This window comes from Schistocerca piceifrons, chromosome 1 (genome assembly GCF_021461385.2).
Source record: "Schistocerca piceifrons isolate TAMUIC-IGC-003096 chromosome 1, iqSchPice1.1, whole genome shotgun sequence".
Lineage (NCBI taxonomy): Eukaryota > Metazoa > Arthropoda > Insecta > Orthoptera > Acrididae > Schistocerca > Schistocerca piceifrons.
This window is the reverse complement of record NC_060138.1, coordinates 403473419-403493959: the sequence shown is the minus strand read 5'-3', so window position 1 is coordinate 403493959 and position 20541 is coordinate 403473419. Positions and strand designations below refer to the sequence as shown.

The 20541-nt window shown below is 44.7% G+C and overlaps 1 protein-coding gene across 1 annotated transcript in view; it reads right to left on the bottom strand.

Annotated features, from left to right (window-relative positions):
- Positions 1 to 20541, bottom strand: part of LOC124729832 (sodium channel protein Nach-like) — a 138237-nt gene that overhangs the window by 49501 nt on the left and 68195 nt on the right. Inside the window, exon 6 of the mRNA XM_047248498.1 lies at positions 16597 to 16903. Coding sequence (XP_047104454.1) covers positions 16597 to 16903 — 307 coding nt within the window. The remainder of the gene's footprint in view (positions 1 to 16596; positions 16904 to 20541) is intronic.

The following is a 20541-nucleotide window of genomic DNA, read 5'->3' as shown; positions in this document are numbered from 1 at the left end:
ATAATAGATTCTGTCGCTGCTATGCGATGATTCATTTCTTTTACTTTACAATTGTTCGGTAACTTTAGGCCATCGGACGTTTACTATTGAGCGTATATTAATGTTTGTTAGGCGAAAATCACTAATATTACAAAGCCCAATATGGAAAAAAACCAGACATTGTGCCACGTCAGTCCAGTCAAAGAGCCCTGAGGTTCAAGATGCCTCGATCTCTTTGTGTATATTCCTCATTTTAATTAATTAATGTTCAAATTGCTATCCATGTTCACCTCTTAGTCATTCAGATGTATTTTTCAGATGTATTTCCCGTATTGGAAGTTTTATATCACCAGAGAAATGACGTTCGCTTTGATCAATGATCATCAAGCCTGCCGCGCAGCAAAAAAGAAATCATTGTAAGGATTCCCTACATCTTAGCACAGTTTCGATTTACCACAGTTCTTGCGTCCAGCATTTGGTATTAAACAGGAGTAGTACAGCATGTTACCACATTTTTGGCACCCACGTGGTGTCCAGCGTGGGGCATGAAACACGAGTCGGATAGCATGTTACCACACGTTTGGCACCCAACGTGAGCCACAATACGTCTGAAGTAGCATGTTACCTTAGTGCCTTCTTCGCCATAGACATCAATTCATATTTCATAAAATGTCGGAAATGATCATAATGTCGAAACATGTCTAACTGTGCAGGATTTTCCTGTGATGATGGGAAAAACTTTCAGCGATGACGGAAAATGGTAAATGTATCAATTTAACACAACGAAGTGTGGAAACGACTGAATCAAAGTTATAAGAATACTACACATTTACCGTTGGTCTCTTAACGACAGTAAAGACACAAGAAGTCACGTTTTTAATAATTATGCATTTACCCACACATCTAGCACGATATCTACTACACTCATAATCATTCTTAAAAGTGGCGTCTAGCAGATTCTATGGATGCATGACATCGTCGTAGAAACTTTTGTAGTACCTGTTCGAACAACCCTGCCGCTCTTTGAAAAATGTCAAAGACAGAGAGAATTCTTATCATGAGATGCTCTTGATTCTCGACGTGTCTATGGTCCACAACACTTCTCATACCGCCCCACAGAAGAAGTTTCAGACAAAATGAATGAGTTTGTTTCGGAACAGGATCTCTCATGATGTCAACGTACATCTTACAAGGTGATCATCGGGTCTGTTAATCACGGATTTTGATGAGCCTCAGGTATGTCGTAGAGGGGCCTATCCTCAGTGACTGACTGGCGGCCTTTCATGCGAAGGCCCCTTCCTAGTTTCTGAGAAAATCGATGTTGAAGTTCTATGGGTACCTTCTGTACCTGTAACGTCAACATTACTTCCTCCAGGCGAGAGTAGCGCAGCGGCTACAGTTCACGGCTACCGTGTTGGCGGTATGGGTACGAATCTTTGACATGTACATTCTTTTTTTTAAATCTCATTGTTCTTCATCTACATCTACATCTACATGGATACTCTGCAAATCTCATTTAAGTGCCTGGCAGAGGGTTCATTGAACCACCTTCACAATTCTCTATTATTCCAATCTCGTATAGCACGCGGAAAGAATGAACACCTATATCTATCCGTACGAGCTCTGATTTCCCTTATTTTATCGTGGTGATCGTTCCGCCCTATGTAGGTCGGTGTCAACAAAATATTTTCGCATTCGGAGGAGAAAGTTGGTGATTGGAATTTCGTGAGAAGTTTCCGTCGCAACGAAAAACGCCTTTCTTTTAATGATTTCCAGCCCAAATCCTGTATCATTTTTGTGACACTCTCTCTCATATTTCGCTATAATACAAAACGCGCTGCCCTTCTTTGAACTTTTTCAATGTACTCCGTCAGTCCTACCTGGTAAGGATCCCACACCGCGCAACAGTATTCTAAAAGCGGACGGACAGACTTACTGTAGGCAGTCTCCTTAATAGGTCTGTTACATTTTCTAAGTGTCCTGCCAATAAAACGCAGCCTTTGGTTAGCCTTCTCCACAATATTTTCTATGTGTTCTTTCCAATTTAAGTTGTTCGTAATTGTAGATTAGACTGATTTATCGTGTAACCGAAGTTCAGAATATCATTTCCTATATGTCTTACCAGATACAGACGAAAGTACTCATCTCTATTTCTGATCTCGTTTATATGATCAGTACCGATCACACCGGTTGCCATTACCATCTGTCGTACAATAGATCTAATGCGGAACGAGAAGCGAAAAAATCATTTGTTTTTCAGTTAAACGAACTGTGTTTTCCTGTATTGCTTTTGGAAAATACGTGTGACTACAAGGCTGTAGCTTCCATTACATAAGTGTGTTGCTCAACGATTTTGTGTTTCAGTTGCTTCTACGACAAATACCATGTGGAACTCTCTTCTAGCACAGCAAGCGACACAAGTGACAGCGAGTAAAACGATTCTGTGATCTATTCTGCAACTGAGGAAATACACCTTTGAAGAAAGTTTGCTCTAATGATTGATTTATTAATGAAATGAATACGGATAAAATGGCAACTTTTGAATAGTTTTACAGATGCTATTTAACAATATTCTGTACGGTGAAAGTAAAAAAAAAGGAAATGGCCAGGATTCGTAACCATACAGCCTGCGCGGTAACCCTGGATCGTAGCAGCTGCGCTACCCTCGCTTGGGTAAAGTAATGTTAACGTCGTGAATGAAGGAGGTATGCATAAAACTTTAACATCGATTTACTCAGAAAATAAGGAGGCGCCTTCGCGCGAAAAGCTACCAGTCAGACACTACGGATACTACAACGTACACAATACTCATCAAAACCCATGATTAACAGCTCTAATGATCTCCTACTTACTGATATTTATCTACCCCACAAATTTAGCAACTACCTATATAGTTAACCCGGTTATTACGTTGTTCAAGGAACGATTCCTAGGTTCTCGCTTTGCTCGGGCAGTGTCATCTGACTAATCGTCTGGCCTCGTAATCCAGACCTGGCTTCCTTATTTTAATCTGGCATATTTGTCCATCTGCTTCATCCCTGAAACCAGCGTCACAGAAGCACTCTGCATATTTCGTAAGTTCAGAATTTTTCATGCTATTTAAATTGTTATTTATTTTTGGTTTCTTGCATTCCAATTTTCAATGAGACGCAATCGTATCTCATTTCAAAGACGATTAAAATTACGAAATTCGCAATATTGTGTTGTACTGTTCGGATGTTCTAGTTTAATTTGTATTAATGCATTATACAAGAATGGAGCGAAAGTTTGTTATCACAATGTTCTGAAAGTGTGGTTGAAGTGCAGAATGTGTCGACACCAATACGACGGGTATATCCGTCTTTCACAGGATCAGCTCGATCAGATCAGTTCTTGAAGACCAGTTCTGGGTACTGTCAGTTGTGGATTTATCGTAAAACGCTAGTTGGATCTGTTAGGTAATGTGCTTCTATGAGTATCGAATCCCAATAAACGAACTGAAGTATAAAATTGGAATTTAAAAAAAAAAGTAGCGTGTAGTCGTCTGTAATTATACTGCGCACCATTTAAGTTGCCGCCCGAGGAATAATGAAAATTTGCTTGTTTTGGTTCAAGAATAGTAGGGAGAATATGCGATTAAATTTGTAAGTGATTAGGAACTATACAGAAAGCCGAATACGAGTATTGTCAGGAAGTAGCCACCTCTGACAGGAAGAATGTTTCTAACCCGACTTGGCGTCGAGTCAAAGTGAGTTAGGATGGCAGATAGAGTTACATCAATCATTCCACGCTGCTTCACCCCTATGCTAGAGTTCATCAAACGTAATGCTTAGCCTCAGGTAGTGGAGTGCTAGTCTTTCGCCTACCCATCAGCAGATATCTTTATAGGGTGACACATGCCGGCAACAATAATAGTCAAGCAACCTCTGTATTGAGACAGATGAGGAGAACACTGGCAAAATGAGTTCTTTTATTATCTTGCTGAAAGATTTCGTGGCAGAGAAGTCCAAGATAGCTCACAGACATCGGCTTTAACACCTCAAAGATGTAGCTCCTGCTGCCGAAAGCTTCTGGTGATTGTGATTGTGTTGTGAACCGAACGTCATTTATGCCATCACACTGGTGCTGCATCTGCATAACGATGGTGAAAGGAATCTGTAACATTCGTTCTCCTCAGATCTTCGCACTCGGATGCGCCCATCGTCATGCCGTACGCAGAAACGGGATTCGTGTGAAAAGAGAGGCGACGCCACTCACGTGTCCAGTATTGTTATTTGGAGTAGCACTGTCAGCGCGCCTCTCTCTGCACGAACTCACAATCGCGAACGTGGTGTTGACAAACCGTCGTGCTCCAAACGTCGTTACACCATCTATGCCTTTCCGCAACCAAGTCCACTACTGTCAGTGATCCTGCATGGCAGAACGAACAGAATGTCTGTCCTCTCGGGCGCTAGTCTCATGTGGCGGTTTATATCTTTCGTGGCGTTGAGTAAGGGACTCCCCTGGTAGCCGAGCGCGTCAAAGAGCTGCTTCCGGAATTTGAGGAGGTGAGTGAGCCCTGCACGAACTCCAACTCACGGATTAATGACGAGGGCTGGTGAGCTGGCCAACCTGGCTGCAGCTTTTAGGCGGTTTTCCACATCCAGTTAGATAAATACCGGGCTGGTACCCACGTGTCGCGTCATATACATACCACACATATATTTAAAAACGTTCCCGCAGTGAACAAGAGATTTATTCTAGAAGTAGCAGATCAGGTACGCAGATTCCATCCCGGCGTTGTGGTGGCGTCAGTGAGGGCAACTGGCCACCCAATGTTACTAACATTACCAAAACCCGTAGAACAACGCCGAAGTATTAGAGAAACGGGAACAGGTAAAGATGAAAGAAATTGAGTAATAGAGCCCAGTACCATTCGACAGGCTACGATTATACCGCCATTGAATTCCGACCCATGGTGGGAGACATACTTCCTTCTTACTCGAAGCCTTGCACGATGTTCTCACAAACAACTAACATTCAAATGCGATTTCCGAATTAAAAACCCAAAGCTTAATCTTTTCTTTTACAGGGCGTTCGGAATTTCCCGATACAAACTTCTAGAGCTTGAAGAGGGGAGTGAGCACACAATATATTGAATAGGACCCTATGTCTTAAAACGTACCGTTTCCGTGCTACAGCCGTTTGAAAACATACTTGCTAGGTAGGTATGCAACAGGGCAGTCATCGTAAGGCGATGGTTACGTCGGATCGGCTGATGTCATTTGACGTCTGTGCTACCCCTGTGACCTGGTTCGAGCCTCATTCACGTTTTCGTGAAAGTCCTAGCCATGTTCCTTCTGAATGGAGAAGCTCACGATAGTGGAAGAGCTGCTCGTCGCCTTTATCAAAGTCGTTCTCCACAACGTCCAACACCATCGCATGCCCTTTCCGCCTCAATTGCGCAAGGGCGTCCAGGGAGGGTACATTCACCGTCAACAGGTGTGACAGTGGTGCTCCAAGGAGACGCTGCACACCCGAACTGCAAGAGGCCCAACTGCATCACGTTGGAGAGAACCCGTCAACGAGTACACGAAGAGTGGAACTGTAAAACAAGTGCTGTTCTTGCTCACGCCTAATCAATTACTTGCAAAAGTGCTTGTCTTACCAAAGTGTTTGCAAATAGCTGTAGCACAGGAACCATAGGTTTTATGACGTGGGTTCAAATTCGAAGTATCTTCTACCTTGTCACCTCTACAAGTTCTAGAAGTTTGTAACAGGGATTTCGGGACACCCGGTACACAGAATGAATATCGAGTTAATTTGTGTGACTGTATTGAAATGCTAATATTTGTGTAGTGTCCTACGCTGTCGACATCACACCGGTCAGTCAACTTCGAAAGGCTGGCATTAACTCGTGCGGCTGCCCCGCCAATCCGCGGACGGTTCGAAAACACACCAGGCTAGCGCCACCGCCGAGCCGACGTAAGAAGACGCCGCACCGACGCCAGTCCAATCTGACAGCGAAGTTCACTCAACAAATTCAATGCCTACTAGTTAGCCTCACATCTCAGTCGTTATTGTCTACTATGAATGGTATAAAGGACCCATTGGAACACAACTGGACTTACTGATCTGAAGTTAAGCAAAAAGCTGTTTCACAGAGGAAGACCGCACTGCAGTTCCTTCTCTAAATCCTCGCACAAACGACAAAATGGCTGACATCTAAATAAGTGTCCAAGGACTAGAAAAGCAACTGGAATCACTCAACAGAGGAAAGTCCACTGGACCTGACGGGATACCAATTCGATTCTACACAGAGTACGCGAAAGAACTTGCCCCCCTTCTAACAGCCGTGTACCGCAAGTCTCTAGAGGAACGGAAGGTTCCAAATGATTGGAAAAGAGCACACGTAGTCCCAGTTTTCAAGAAGCGTCGTCGAGCAGATGCGCAAAACTATAGACCTATATCTCTGACGTCGATCTGTTGTAGAATTTTAGAAGATGTTTTTTGCTCGCGTATCATGTCGTTTTTGGAAACCCAGAATCTACTCTGTAGGAATCAACATGGATTCCGGAAACAGCGATCGTGTGAGACCAAACTCGCTTTATTTATTCATGAGACCCAGAAAATATTAGATACAGGCTCCCAGGTAGATGCTATTTTCCATGACTTCCGGAAGGCGTTCGATACAGTTCCGCACTGTCGCCTAATAAAGTAAGAGCCTACGGAATATCACACCAGCTGTGTGGCTGGATTGAAGAGTTTTTAGCAAACAGAACACAGCATGTTGTTATCAATGGAGAGACGTCTACAGACGTTAAAGTAACCTCTGGCGTGCCACAGGGGAGTGTTATGGGACCATTGCTTTTCACAATATATATAAATGACCTAGTAGGTAGTGTCGGAAGTTCCATGCAGCGTTTCGCGGATGATGCTGTAGTATACAGAGAAGTTGCAGCATTAGAAAATTGCAGCGAAATGCAGGAAGATCTGCAGCGGATAGGCACTTGGTGCAGGGAGTGGCAACTGACCCTTAACATAGACAAATGTAATGTATTGCGAATACATAGAAAGAAGGATCCTTTATTGTATGATTATATGATAGCGGCACAAACACTGGTAGCAGTTACTTCTATAAAATATCTGGGAGTATGCGTGCGGAACGATTTCAAGTGGAATGGTCATATAAAATTAATTGCTGGTAAGGTGGGTACCAGGTTGAGATTCATTTGGAGAGTCCTTAGAAAATGTAGTCCATCAACAAAGGAGATGGCTTACAAAACACTCGTTCGACCTATACTTGAGTATTGCTGATCAGTGTGGGATCCGTACCAGATCGGGTTGACGGAGGAGATAGAGAAGATCCAAAGAAGAGCGGCGCGTTTCGTCACAGGGTTATTTGGTAACCGTGATAGCGTTACGGAGATGTTTAGCAAACTCAGGTGGTAGACTCTGCAAGAGAGGCGCTCTGCATCGCAGTGTAGCTTGCTCGCCAGGTTTCGAGAGGGTGCGTTTCTGGATGAGGTATCGAATATATTGCTTCCCCCTACTTATACCTCCCGAGGAGATCACGAATGTAAAATTAGAGAGATTCGAGCGCGCACGGAGGCTTTCAGACAGTCGTTCTTCCCGCGAACCATACGCGACTGGAACAGAAAAGGGAGGTAATGACAGTGGCACGTAAAGTGCCCTCCGCCACACACCGTTGGGTGGCTTGCGGAGTATAAATGTAGATGTAGATGTAGATACCTATTCTTCGACATCCACCCCTGGTCTGACCCAGTAATTTGCATATCCAAGCAGGTAGTACAGTTCATGGGGATTCGACTTTCATTTTAATGGGCAGCAGTGACTGTGGGACGAACATGTCTTCAGGTTTTGACATTCCAATAACGGAAGCTGCAGAAACGAAAGAATAGGTAGTGAGCTCAGGCATAGCGTTTGATCGTGAGTTTTGAACTCCATGCCAATGCCTTGCAAATTTCACACTCTGTGTGCCGTCCCCAGTGGAAATGTTGCAAAAAACTCGAACGTGATATTTAAAATCAAATAAAGTGGATGAGAGATTTTATCTCGACACAAAATATTATGTTGTGTGCGACTACTGATCGCTCAGGCGGTAGATAATTTTTCTCATGTGTATTATTATTATATAAAGTACTGAAGATACTGAAGAGACTGTCGATTGCAAAGAGTAGAAAGTACGCATTAATTAACAATGAACAGTTTAGGTAAAGAAGGACTGTATTCATTTGTCTTCTTTTATCTGTTCACTCTCTCTCTCTCTCTTGACTGCCGTGTGGGTAGTCGTTCACTGTAGTTGAATGTAAGCCCAATTGTAATATTAATCTGATAATATATAAGCTTAATGTTATTGTCGCTTTTATTTGTCAGAGGTGAGCCATATCTCGTGTCCGATTCCTTTAAATACCAAGATTTTGAGTAATTTTCAGCGCAACAGTTCAGCCACCGCTGCAGCCCTACACGCCATTATGTGGCAATCGTAATTCATAAAATTCGCGGAAGCGAAGAATTCGGCCGCTAAAATTATAATAAACATTTTCTCCACAGCCGACTGACGCAGCAGCAGCAGACGTAGTTCTAAGATTTTCATTTTCAGTGCTTGGCCGAGATCCAGAGCCACGACTCGGACTACAACTAACTGTTAAAAAGTGGTAAGAAATAATTCTCTTGCTCGTGTGTGGACAATTGCAAATAATAATCAAAGATCTCATGCTCGAGAAGAAATATTTAGCCGAGCAAAAAATACCAAAAGATCATTTCAGTTCGTAACTTAAATGTAACGGATTTCAAGATTAGTTCCTGAACAGTAAGTTTGCTCGGATTAATCTTTATTAACCAACAAATGTTAATAAAATAATTTAAATTCAAATCTCAACCATTTTAAGCAGCCCACCACGTCACACAATTAATAAATTATTTTACATATATTTTTAATTGTTAGGCGAGATCTGTTATCGTTCGTTTGTTGTCCCGAAGGCTATTGAGTAGTTTGTTTTCCGGAATTTTGCAAGATCAGGGCACCTTAGATGAGTTGAGAGCCCGTATAGAACAGAAGTCATCGCCACGCACACGGGATGATCTTGAGCGTGCGCATTCTTCGTGGCAAAGTACCCATTGCGGTGTCTGTCATACAGATAGAAGTTACGGAGCAGAATAGCGTTTTAAACACACTATGGGATCAAAACTATCCGGACACCCTGAAAAACATACTTTTTCATATTAGGTGTATTGTACTGCCACCTACTTCCAGGTACTCCATATCAGCGATCTCAGTAGTCATTATACATCGTGAGAGAGCAGAATGGGGCGCTCCGCGGAACTCACGGGCTTCGAACGTGGTCAGGTGATTTGGTATCACATGTATCATTCGCCTGAACGCGAGATTTCCACACTCCTAAACATCCTTAGGTCCACTGTTTCCGACGTGATAATGAAGTGGAAACGTGAAGGAACACGTACAGCACAAAAGCGTACAGGTTGATCTCGTCTGTTGACTGACAGAGACCGCCGACGGTTGAAGAGGGTCGTAGTGTGTAACAGACAAAAATCTATCCACACCAGAACACAGGAATTCCAAATTGCATCAGGATACACTGCAAGTACTATGATAGTTAGGCGGGAGGTGAGTAAACTTGGATTTCATGGTCGAGCGGCTGCTCATAAGCCACACATCACGCCGGTAAATGCCAAACGACGCATCGCTTGGTATAATGAGCGTAAACATTGGACGATTGAACAGTGGAAAAAACCTTGTGTGGAGTGTCGAATCACGGTACAAAATGTGGCGATCCAATGGCAGGGTGTGGGTATGGCGAATGCCCGATGAACTCATCTGCCAGCGTGTGTAGCGCCAACAGTAAAATTCCGAGGCGGTGGTGTTATGGTGTGGTTGTGTTTTTCGTGGAGGGGGCTTGCACCCCTTGTTGTCTTGCGTGGCACTATCACAGCACAGGCCTACATTGATGTTTTAGGCACCTTCTTGCTTCCCACAGTTGAAGAGCAATTCGGGAATATCGATTGCATCTTTCAACACGATCGAGAACTTGTTCATAATGCACGGCCTATGGCGGAGTGGTTACACGACAATAACATCCCTGTAATGGACTCGCCTGCACAGAGTTCTGACCTGAATCCTATAGTACACCTTTGGGATGTTTTGGAACGCCGACTTCGTGCCAGGCCTCATCGACCGACATCGATAGTTCTACTCAGTGCAGCACTCCGTGAAGAATGGGTTACCATTCCCCATGAAACCTCCCAGCACCTGATTGAAAGTATGCCCGCGAGAGCGGAAGCTGTCATCAAGGCTAAGGGTGGGCCAACACCGTATTGAATTCTAGCATTAACGATGGAGGGCGCCACGAACTTGTAAGTTATTTTCATCCAGGTGTGGCGCGGGTGATCACTTTGTGCACGATTGTTCGATTAGGCCTTTTCGGGCAGGGCCCTTGCACACTGCGCTGTTAGGAATCTTTGTCTTCCGTATTGACGTATTCGCACTATCGAAGAACCTATCTGCGACCTTTCGGACTCGGTGAGTTCTGTTTCGTTGCTGGATTATAGTTGATATTTGGAATTTAGCAATTTGTGCAACATCCCTCCCTTGCGAGACGCCGTGTTATGAGTGGGCAAGAGTTTTCTCTTGAGCGGGTGGTGCAAGGGAGATCGTCTATTTCTTCGTAGCCTATTAAGTTAATTGTGGTTAAAAACTTGTTTGTTACCCTGCTTCTTTCCTGTGATTTTATTCAACGAACAGGCTTGGTGCTCGATTTTAGTAGTAACACCTTCTTCTTTGAGTTTTGTCCTTTGGAGAGGATAGTCCTCTGTTCTTGACGTACCACTAACAATGCTATTTCTCTTAAAATAGGGTATTTCGAGTTTGAGTTTGGTTTCCTCAGTGGAAATGGGGCCAAGTGGTTAGTGGGCATTTAAGGCACTTCCGCGATGTTCTTAATCAGTTGGGATTAACGCACAAGATTCAATAAAAATTCGTTTGGTTGATGATATTTCTATACATCAAGCCCCATATCTATCGTCCCCTCAGCAGATGAGGATAGTGCAACAAAAGATTAATGGCATGATTCGAGATGGGGTCATCGGGCCATCAACTTCATCATACGGTTTTCCTACATTTTTAGTGCCAAAAGGCAAGGCAAGGATTACCTTCTAGTGATCGATTACACACCAGTTAACAAAAGAGTCATTCTGGAATCGGTGCCGCTCCCTGGCCTTCACAATGTTTCACTTGGTTTACTGGCGCTCGTTATTTTACGGTGCTTGATCTTAATAAAGCTTCTTATTACATAGCTTTGACGGATGATTCCAAGCATGTTACTGCATTTTGGACCGATTGAAACCTCTACGAGTTTAGTTGGGTGCCTTTTGTGTTCTCTACCGGTGCAGCCGTACTCTCCAGACTTTTAGATCAAGTCCTGGGCGATCTAAAATTTAGCTGCGTCCATAACTTCCTGTACGGTGTTGCGATGTAGAGCCGTTCTTTTGATGACCATTTGTGGCGCCTTGATTAGGTATTACTCAGGCTTCGAGCGGCCAAATTGTCGGATAAGCCGTCAAAGATTACCTTGGCTAGGGAGCAAATTTCCTTCTTGTGGAAGCTGTTGTCAGGTGATGGAATTAGGATCGACCAGGAACACAACTCCGTTTTAAGTAAATTTCCTCTCCCAATGAATAGAAAGGTGGTGGCCAGGTTCATTGGCACAGCCAATTTTTTCAGGAAGTTCGTTCCCAGTTTTGTCCAACTTAACGCTCCCCTAAATAGTCTCCGCCAAAAGAGGAAGACCTTTGTCCGGGGGAAAGCCAACAGGCTGCTTTCGAGGATGTTAAGAGTGCCGTTCAAAATTCTCCTGTGCTAGCCAATCCCGACTTTGACTAAAGGTTTATTGTCCAGAACGACGCGACAGAAGCTGGCTTCACGGCTGTGCTCCTTCAGGGGGACTGTGGGAAGAGGAGCCCACTTGCTTACGGTCTGAGGAAGTTAACAGTTGCCAAACTCAAATAATCCATCTATGCGTGTGAGGCCTTGGCTGTCCTGTTCGCCCTCGAGATGCTTAGATTCTAATTCGAGTACAGAGAATTCGATCTAGAGACGGATAACAAAGCCTTGAGCTGGGTTTTGGCGAGGTCTAGAAAGACAGGTAGAATTGTTGTATGGGCGGATCGTATAACTGCCTTCCATTTCCGGGTTCATCATATTTAGGGCTCTGATAACTAAGTCACCGATGCTCTTAGTCGTATGTTTCACGAAGGTATTGAGGAAGACGAAGAGTTTTCGTTACCGCCAGAGGTTTCTTTTTGTAGTATTTTGGCTGAGGTACCTGAGCTTTTCGGCGATTCAAGCGACATCAGGACTTTGATTGAACGCCTTTTAGGAAGCGGCTCTTGGTGGGGAGTAAGTGCCAGGTTATTTGTTAAGGAAGGGCATAGTTTGTGAGGAGGTCGGCAAAGTGGCTGACGTAAAGATTTGCTCGTTCATTCGGTGTTCCGTTACTTTTATGATTCATTGCTGGAAGGTCATTTAGATGCAACAGCTGTGATGTGGCCTCATTGTATAAGGATATCCGTCGATTATTCGGTGAGTGCAACTAGTGCACGATAGGTAAACGCAGTCATAGCTCACGCAAGGGGCTTTTGCAATCCGAGCGGGAGCAGCTTCCTGTGGACAAATTGTCACTTCCCCTGTACCAAGGGAGTGGGGAGGGGGGGGGGGGGGGGGGAGGCAATCGTTACATATTGGTTGTGGTCGACGCCTTCTCCCTATTCGTTTGGCTTCTCCATAGTAGGGGTTTTACCACTTCCGTTACCGTCCATCATCTGTCTACGATCTTCTTCCTGTTTGGGCCACCTACGGCTCTAGTCAATAATAACACTCTCGGCTTTACGTCCAAGGAGTTTAAGCTCTTCTGTTTTGGTAACGCCGCTAAGCACATCACTACCATCCGCTATTACTCTTTACCATCCTTCGCCGAAAGAATGAACAGGAACTTGAAGGCCGCCGCGCTTACTGTTCACCAGACGAAGAGGGACGGCTTTTTTTTTTTTTTTTTTTTTTTTTTTTTTTTTTTTTTTTTTTTTTTTTTTGAACTTAACATCTGTGGTCATCAGTCCCCTAGACCTTAGAACTACTTAAACCTAATTAACCTAAGGACATCACACACATCCATGCCGGAGGCAGGATTCGAACCTGCGACCGTAGCGGTCACGCGGTTCCAGACTGAAGCGCCTAGAACCGCACGTCCACAACGGCCGGCGACGGCTCTCTTCCTTGGATTAATTTTGCTTTCAACTCCGATCAGCATGACGCTTCCAGGGCTGTGCCTACTGATCTTATGTTTGCCTATCCTCTTAATTCTCCTTTAGCAAATTCATGGAACATTAATGATCTTATGCCTGACAACATCGCTCCCATACATTAGATAGAACTGGAATAGGGGCACAAGGAAGATAAAGTTAGCTTATCGACGACAGAGGCGTTACAACCGAGGGAGTCAACCTTTTCAAGCTAAGGTAGGGGATAATGTGCTTGTCCGTAATTTTAATGTCGGTGGAGGAAGGGAAGGCGGTATTTCAAAAACAAAACACGCACCGCGATTTATAGGGTCTTGTTCAATTATGAAGGTACTGAATCCAATTAACCTGTTGCTTCGTAATCCCGCTACCGGTAGGACTCCCAGTGTCGACGTTAGCCAAGTTAAGCAGGCGAGATAATGTTCCTCGCCTCTACTTAGAAAATGGGGGGAGGAGGACTTCCGGTTTGAGTGGGGGAGGTTGAGCCATGCTGGCTCGTATCGATATCTGCTTCGCGGCCTACTGGCGTGAACTCACCATTCTGGAGCGCCGCGAGGTGACGCGACTGCACGGCGTTGCGGGTTTTGCAGTGACCTTTAAATCCAGTAAAAGACCGGTTTCTCCGGGGAGAGGGAGAGACGGCTTGTATTGAAATAGTATGTTGCCTTGTACGCTGGAGCCGGTAAGCTGGAAGATTGATCTATGGGGAACCTAGAAAGCTCGGTTATTTGGAAAGGTGTTTTTCTAGTACAACCCATTCCTGCACTAAGTGGATCACCCCACGGTATACCTGGCGGTGTATGCTGAATTAACTTGGACGCGGTGCGCCTCCAGCTATAGTCTACATATTGCTCATAGATTTGGCGAGACGCTCAATCGGATGACGCGAGTGGACTGTTTCTGCTTTTCCCTTGCGTCGTACTGTTCTCCGGCATTATATTAATGCTAATGTGAGTTTCAGTACAGCCTTAAGGTTTTACACTTGTAGTTATTCCCCTATTAAAGTCTTTGTCATTCTAAGCAAATAATTTGTAAAAGCTCCTCTGCAACTCGTAATCAGTGTCCTACACAGTGACCTCACGTGTGTTTAAGGTTATTGTACTGAGCTAAAGGTTGCCGGGCACGTCATTGTTTTTAATATTCTCGCCTCCCGGAGTGATAGTGTCATACGAGTTTGTGCCCAATCGCGGCCGGCCGGTGTGGCCGTGCGGTTAAAGGCGCTTCAGTCTGGAACCGCGTGACCGCTACGGTCGCAGGTACGAATCCTGCTTCGGGCATGGATGTGTGTGATGTCCTTAGGTTAGTTAGGTTTAAGTAGTTCTGAGTTCTAAGGGACTGATGACCACAGAAGTTAAGTCCCATAGTGCTCAGAGCCATTTGAACCATTTTTTGCCCAATCGCGCTTAATCCTCGTTATTCATTCCATGTTTGTTCAAGTTTTAGTTACGTTTTAGACGCTTGGCCTGGGCAGATCCTCAAGCTGTTTATTGAGGCCGTTAATAAAGAGAAATTGGCCAATTGCTCGACATTGCGTTGTCTGACTCTGAGGTAAGGTCTTATTTAGCTTCTCTTATGTGACTGCATCCGTCTCTGGCCTTACGTTCATGCCTCAAAACCCAAACATTTTCGAGGTACTATTTTACCTTTCTCGTTATCTCTCAGGGCAAGTAATTGTAACTATTTTCAATTTAACTGGTGTTGCAAATTGTATTAAATCTGGTTTGTCTCTTTTTAGAGCTTTTACTGGATCAATTTGTTTAATACATAATTTAATGGATACTCGAATTCTAGCTTAGTGGTCAGCATGTTGATTCAGTTTGTTTTTAAAAATTTGTCATTTAATAAAATCTAATTGAAGGGGCTTAGGTGTCTATTTATCTTGCTCTTCTTTTGGTGAAGCGTCTATTTATCTTGTGCTTCCTTTGGTGAAGAACTATTGTATCTGTATTATTGTTTGATTTGGACCTGTCTGCCTCGTGGGGTAGCCGCGCTGTCTGGGGCGTCCTGTCACGGTTCGCGCGGCTGCCACCGTCGGAGGGCATGGGTGTGTGTGTTGTCCTTCGTGTACGTTAGTTTAAGTTAGATTAAGTAGTGTGTAAGTTTAGGGACCGATGACCTCAGCAGTTTGGTCCCATAAGATATTACCACTAATTTCCAAAATTTTTGTCTGTCTTGCTAAGGTGGTTTCTTCGCTGGGCTGTTTCGTACCTGACAGCGCCTATCGCCTTGATTTCGGGGCCTTGGGGACCAAGTACTGGATTGGCTGTCTATTGCCGAGTGCATCTGTTCGGCGCGGATCGACTCCGGCATGCCATTTGTGGGGCAGCGCGCCGAGAAAGACTGCAATCGCACATATAGCATCCAATTTTTAAAAAAAAGTTGACCCTCAATTCTCTGACACGACCCCACCTATCAAAAACCCAAGGTCACATTATGTTCCCCGATGCGACATTTGTCCCACTAACTTTTCAGCAACTATGGTACTTTTGGAGTTATTCTAGGTGGCAACAGTTAGTGACTCACCATGTATATTCATTTCTTCAATTATTTTCTAATTTCGAAATCTGGCGGCTCCTATGCATCCCTTTAATGCTCTTACAAATCTCTTCTTTGTTGCCTGTATTCGACTTTCCTTCCATAACATTTAGCCACTTGTGCCAGAGTACCTCACGTACTCAGATTCTGTGTAAGCCCTTGATGGTTAACACTGGTGCATTCTTGTGATATTAAGGACTTACTACCCTTCACTCAAACACTTGTTACACAATTGCATTTTGCTAAATAATTCATTCTCTTACAAGGGACCTTTCTTAAATATTGTTCACTGAAATTGTTTCGGGGTCCACTGTTAACTTGGGATTGCTTTAAATACAATTGTAAGTTTTTTTACCTGTTTGATTTTGTTAAATTCACAAGTTATTCAGCATCTAATATTTCTACAGCGCGTTATATGTCAATTCTGTAGTTCTTCTAATTGTCATTCAGCACTGCCTCAAGTAAGAATTTTAGTTGTTTGATGATCCCTTTAAAAAGAATTGGATTGTGAAGCATAATATTAGAACTTGTAATGTTCTTAACTATTTTACAATTGGTCGAATTGTTTGGGGCAAATTATCCTTTTTTCAACTGTGATTATCTTCTTTTAAAAAAATCAAATTGTGAGAAGTGATGAATGATGTCATACTCAGTGCTTAGCCGTCCACGAGGAGTTTCAGTGGTTGTTCCACTCCCGCGGATTTCATGAGCGTAACAACGAGACTCTCCAGCCTCGTTCGAGGTCATTTAGAAGCGTGTAGTACACCATTCGTAACTGGAACAAGTGCTGACCTGTGTCCGGCAGGTAGAACGGCCGACAGCGGCACAGCGTGGTGATGGACCTGATGCGGCAGCTGACGAGGCAGTCGCTCTGCGAGTAGTCCATGCCCAGGCGCTCCTGCAGCTCGTCCTCGAAGAGGCAGCGGCGCTTCTGAGGGCTGAAGGAGCGCACCTCGCTCGTGGCGGCCACGGTCTGCGCGGACAGCCGGATGAAGAACTCACGGCGTGGTCCCAGGAGCTTCTCCACCAGGCCGCCGCTCGACGCGTCCGCGAAGTCGCCGGGCTTGAACAGCAGCAGCTGCCGCCCCGCCCCCACAACCTGCTGTCAGTCTTCCTCGGTCCAAGACATGAAATGTATTCGTAGGCGTAAGCACAGGATAGCACAGGCCAGGCCAGCATCTGCATTTCCGGAGCGCGCTAGCGTAGTCGAGTCTACCCAGTGTTCCGGCTTCCCTCACCACTGTGCTATTCCCAGCAGGTGTGTGAGTGAGACGAATATTTGCTGATAGCTATACACTCGGAAAACTTAGGAAGACGTGTTCCCAACATAATGCAGCTACTTCTAAGAGACGACTATTGCAGCTTCCTTTTATAAGCAGGCGTTTGTCATGTGTGTCTATTTTCAACTTTTTATTTTCCTGCCAAAGCAATTACTTTTCTTACTCGATTAAATAAATATGTTAGATAGTGCTAATATGGTGAGCAGAACAACAGAAAGCATTATACAGGGTGTTACAAAAAGGTACGGCCAAACTTTCAGGAAACATTCCTCACACACAAATAAAGAAAAGATGTTATGTGGACATGTGTCCGGAAACGCTTACTTTCCATTTTAGAGCTCATTTTAGTTTCGTCAGTATGTACTGTACTTCCTCGATTCACCGACAGTTGGCCCAATTGAAGGAAGGTAATGTTGACTTCGGTGCTTGTGTTGACATGCGACTCATTGCTCTACAGTACTAGCATCAAGCACATCAGTATGTAACATCAACAGGTTAGTGTTCATCACGAACGTGGTTTTGCAGTCAGTGCAATGTTTACAAATGTGGAGTTGGCAGATGCCCATTTGATGTATGGATTAGCACGGGGCAATAGCCGTGGCGCGGTACGTTTGTATCGAGACAGATTTCCAGAACGACGGTGTCCCGACAGGAAGACGTTCGAAGCAATTGATCGGCGTCTTAGGGAGCACGGAACATTCCAGCCTATGACTCGCGACTGGGGACGACCTAGAACGACGAGGACACCTGCAATGGAGGAGGCAATTCTTCGTGCAGTTGACGATAACCCCAATGTCAGCGTCAGAGAAGTTGCTGCTGTACAAGGTAACGTTGACCACGTCACTGTATGGAGAGTGCTACGGGAGAACCAGTTGTTTCCGTACCATGTACAGCGTGTGCAGGCACTATCAACAACTTATTGGCCTCCACGGGTACACAATGTGTCAATCCTCATTTCAGTGCAAATGTTCTGTTGCTGTGTGTTTCCATTCCATGATTAATGTGATGTGAAGAGAAGTAATGAAATGAGCTCTAACATGGAAAGTAAACGTTTCCGGACACATGTCCACATAACATATTTTCTTTCTTTGTGTGTCAGGAATGTTTCCTGAAAGTTTGGCCGTACCTTTCGTGACACCCTGTATACAGGCATTTAACATTACGATGTGATGTTTATAAACTTGTAGATATTTCTATTTCAGATCATGTAATAATTCTGGAACTATGATTCATGATAAATCAAACATGTGAAGTTACCAGATTATAATATGTTTAACGCGATGCTCGTGGGACTCTGTCAGTTCCGTAACAGAAGAAAAAATGTTCACACACAATTGAACCAAGCCCGCCGGAGTGTCCGGGCGGTGCTAGGCGCTACAGTCTGGAACCGCGCGACCGTTACGGTCGCAGGTTCGAATCCTACCTCGGGCATTGATGTGTGTGATGTCCTTAGGTTAGTTAGGTCTAAGTAGTTCTAAGTTCTAGGGGACTGAGGACCTCAGAAGTTAAGTCCCATAGTGCTCAGAGCCAATTGAACCAAGAACGGGAATAATTTTACGGGATTGTCTGTGCAGTCGAGGATATTGTTTTTGGGGTAATATTTTATAAAAGTCTTATAAATTCTTGGAGTGGACAAACAGGTCGTTGAGCTGGGTGCTCCACTGTACACTTGTCAGCTTAAGTCGGAAGTCATGAAGTACACTAGCAGCAAAAGGCGAAAGTGGTTTGACAAATAAATCGATATCTTCAGTCGTGCAGGTCCACAGATGACAGCCTTGAGTTATGGAAAGTGTTTCATGTCATAAACTTGGAGATGCTTTTCCCATGGGAATGGGCCGACTGCAGCACATACTCCAACAGTGAGATACAAAAACGGGGCTCTACATCTAAACAACTCGGCAAATTCGGCAGACTAGCCGGGACTCAGACGACAAAAAAGAAGATGAATGACACCAGAGCCGTGTTCAATGTGACTGGAAAAGAACTGGACGCTGCCACAATCGCAGTCCTCAGAAAAGGACTGAATTTCGCCCCCGTCCCCAGAACGATCCCGAAACGAGGTATTATCAGCGGCGTGGAAGAAGCAGTACGAGGGCTTCCAAAGGAGGAAGCAGAGGAAGTCAGATGGGAAACTTGCAGAATAATCTAGACATTTCGATTACCTAAAAACAACATATCTGCGGAAGAACGAGCAGCTCTCCGGTCCCTTAGAGATGACCCTGATATGACGGTCCTACCAGCGGACAAAAGGATCGCTACAGTGCTATTAAGTACTGCCGAGTACCGGCAGAAAATAAACCTGATGCTACAAGACGAGGCCTACAAGAGGCTGAAGAAGGATCCAACCCCGGCGATGAGTAGAAAGACGATAGCCCTACTGAAGAAATCTGACTTACCTGCACCAATGAAGAAGCGGCTGTACCCCAGAGCGCCAGCGATACCACGCCTTTATAGACTCCCCAAGATCCATAAGGAAGGGGTACCTCTGAGAGCGATTGTGGACTCCATCAACTCTCACAGTTACGGGCTTGCTAAATACCTAGCGACACTGCTCAAACCCCTTGTGGGACACTGCAGCCACCATGTCAGAAACTCAGCCGAATTCGTAAAAATACTCAGGGACATGCGACTACAAAGGGAGGACCTACTCGTGAGCTTCGACGTGACGTCGCTTTTCACGAAAGTACCCCTTCAAGACTCCTTGGCACTTTTAGCCCAGTACTATGAACCACAAACAGTCGAACATACACTAACAACCACCTACTTTCAGTGCAACGGGGAATTCTTCGAGCAGATCGACGGTGTGCCCATGTGCTCCCCATTGACTCCTGCGATTGCAAACCTCTGTATGGAACATTTCGAAGAGGTGGCCCTTCAAACTGCCAGACAGAAACCAAAGTACTTCTTCCGCTATGTCGACGACACTTTTGTCGTGTGGGGACATGGCAAACAGACGCTAGATGAGTTTCTTGAACACTTCAACAGCATCCATCCGAACATAAAATTTGCAATAGAAATGGAGGAAATCGGATGCCTCTCCTCCCTTGATATTTTAATTAAGAGGAAGGCAGATGGTACACTAGGCCATGCAGTACATAGGAAGAAGACACACAATGACCTATACCTTCATGCGACAAGCTGCCACCATCCAGCACAAGCCGGCCGAAGTGGCCGAGCGGTTCTAAGCACTACAGTTTGGAACCGCGCGACCGCTACGGTCGCAGGTTCGAATCCTGCCTCGGGCATGGATGTGTGCGTTGTCCTTAGGTTAGTTAGGTTTAAATAGTTCTAAGTTCTAGGGGACTGATGACCTCAGCAGTTAAGTCCCATAGTGCTCAGAGCCATTTGAGCCACCCAGCACAAGGACAAACAGTACTGACCACCCTGGTACATACGGCTCGCGCCGTCTGCGACAAAGACAGCCTACCATTCGAGCTGAAACACCTGAGGGAAGTCT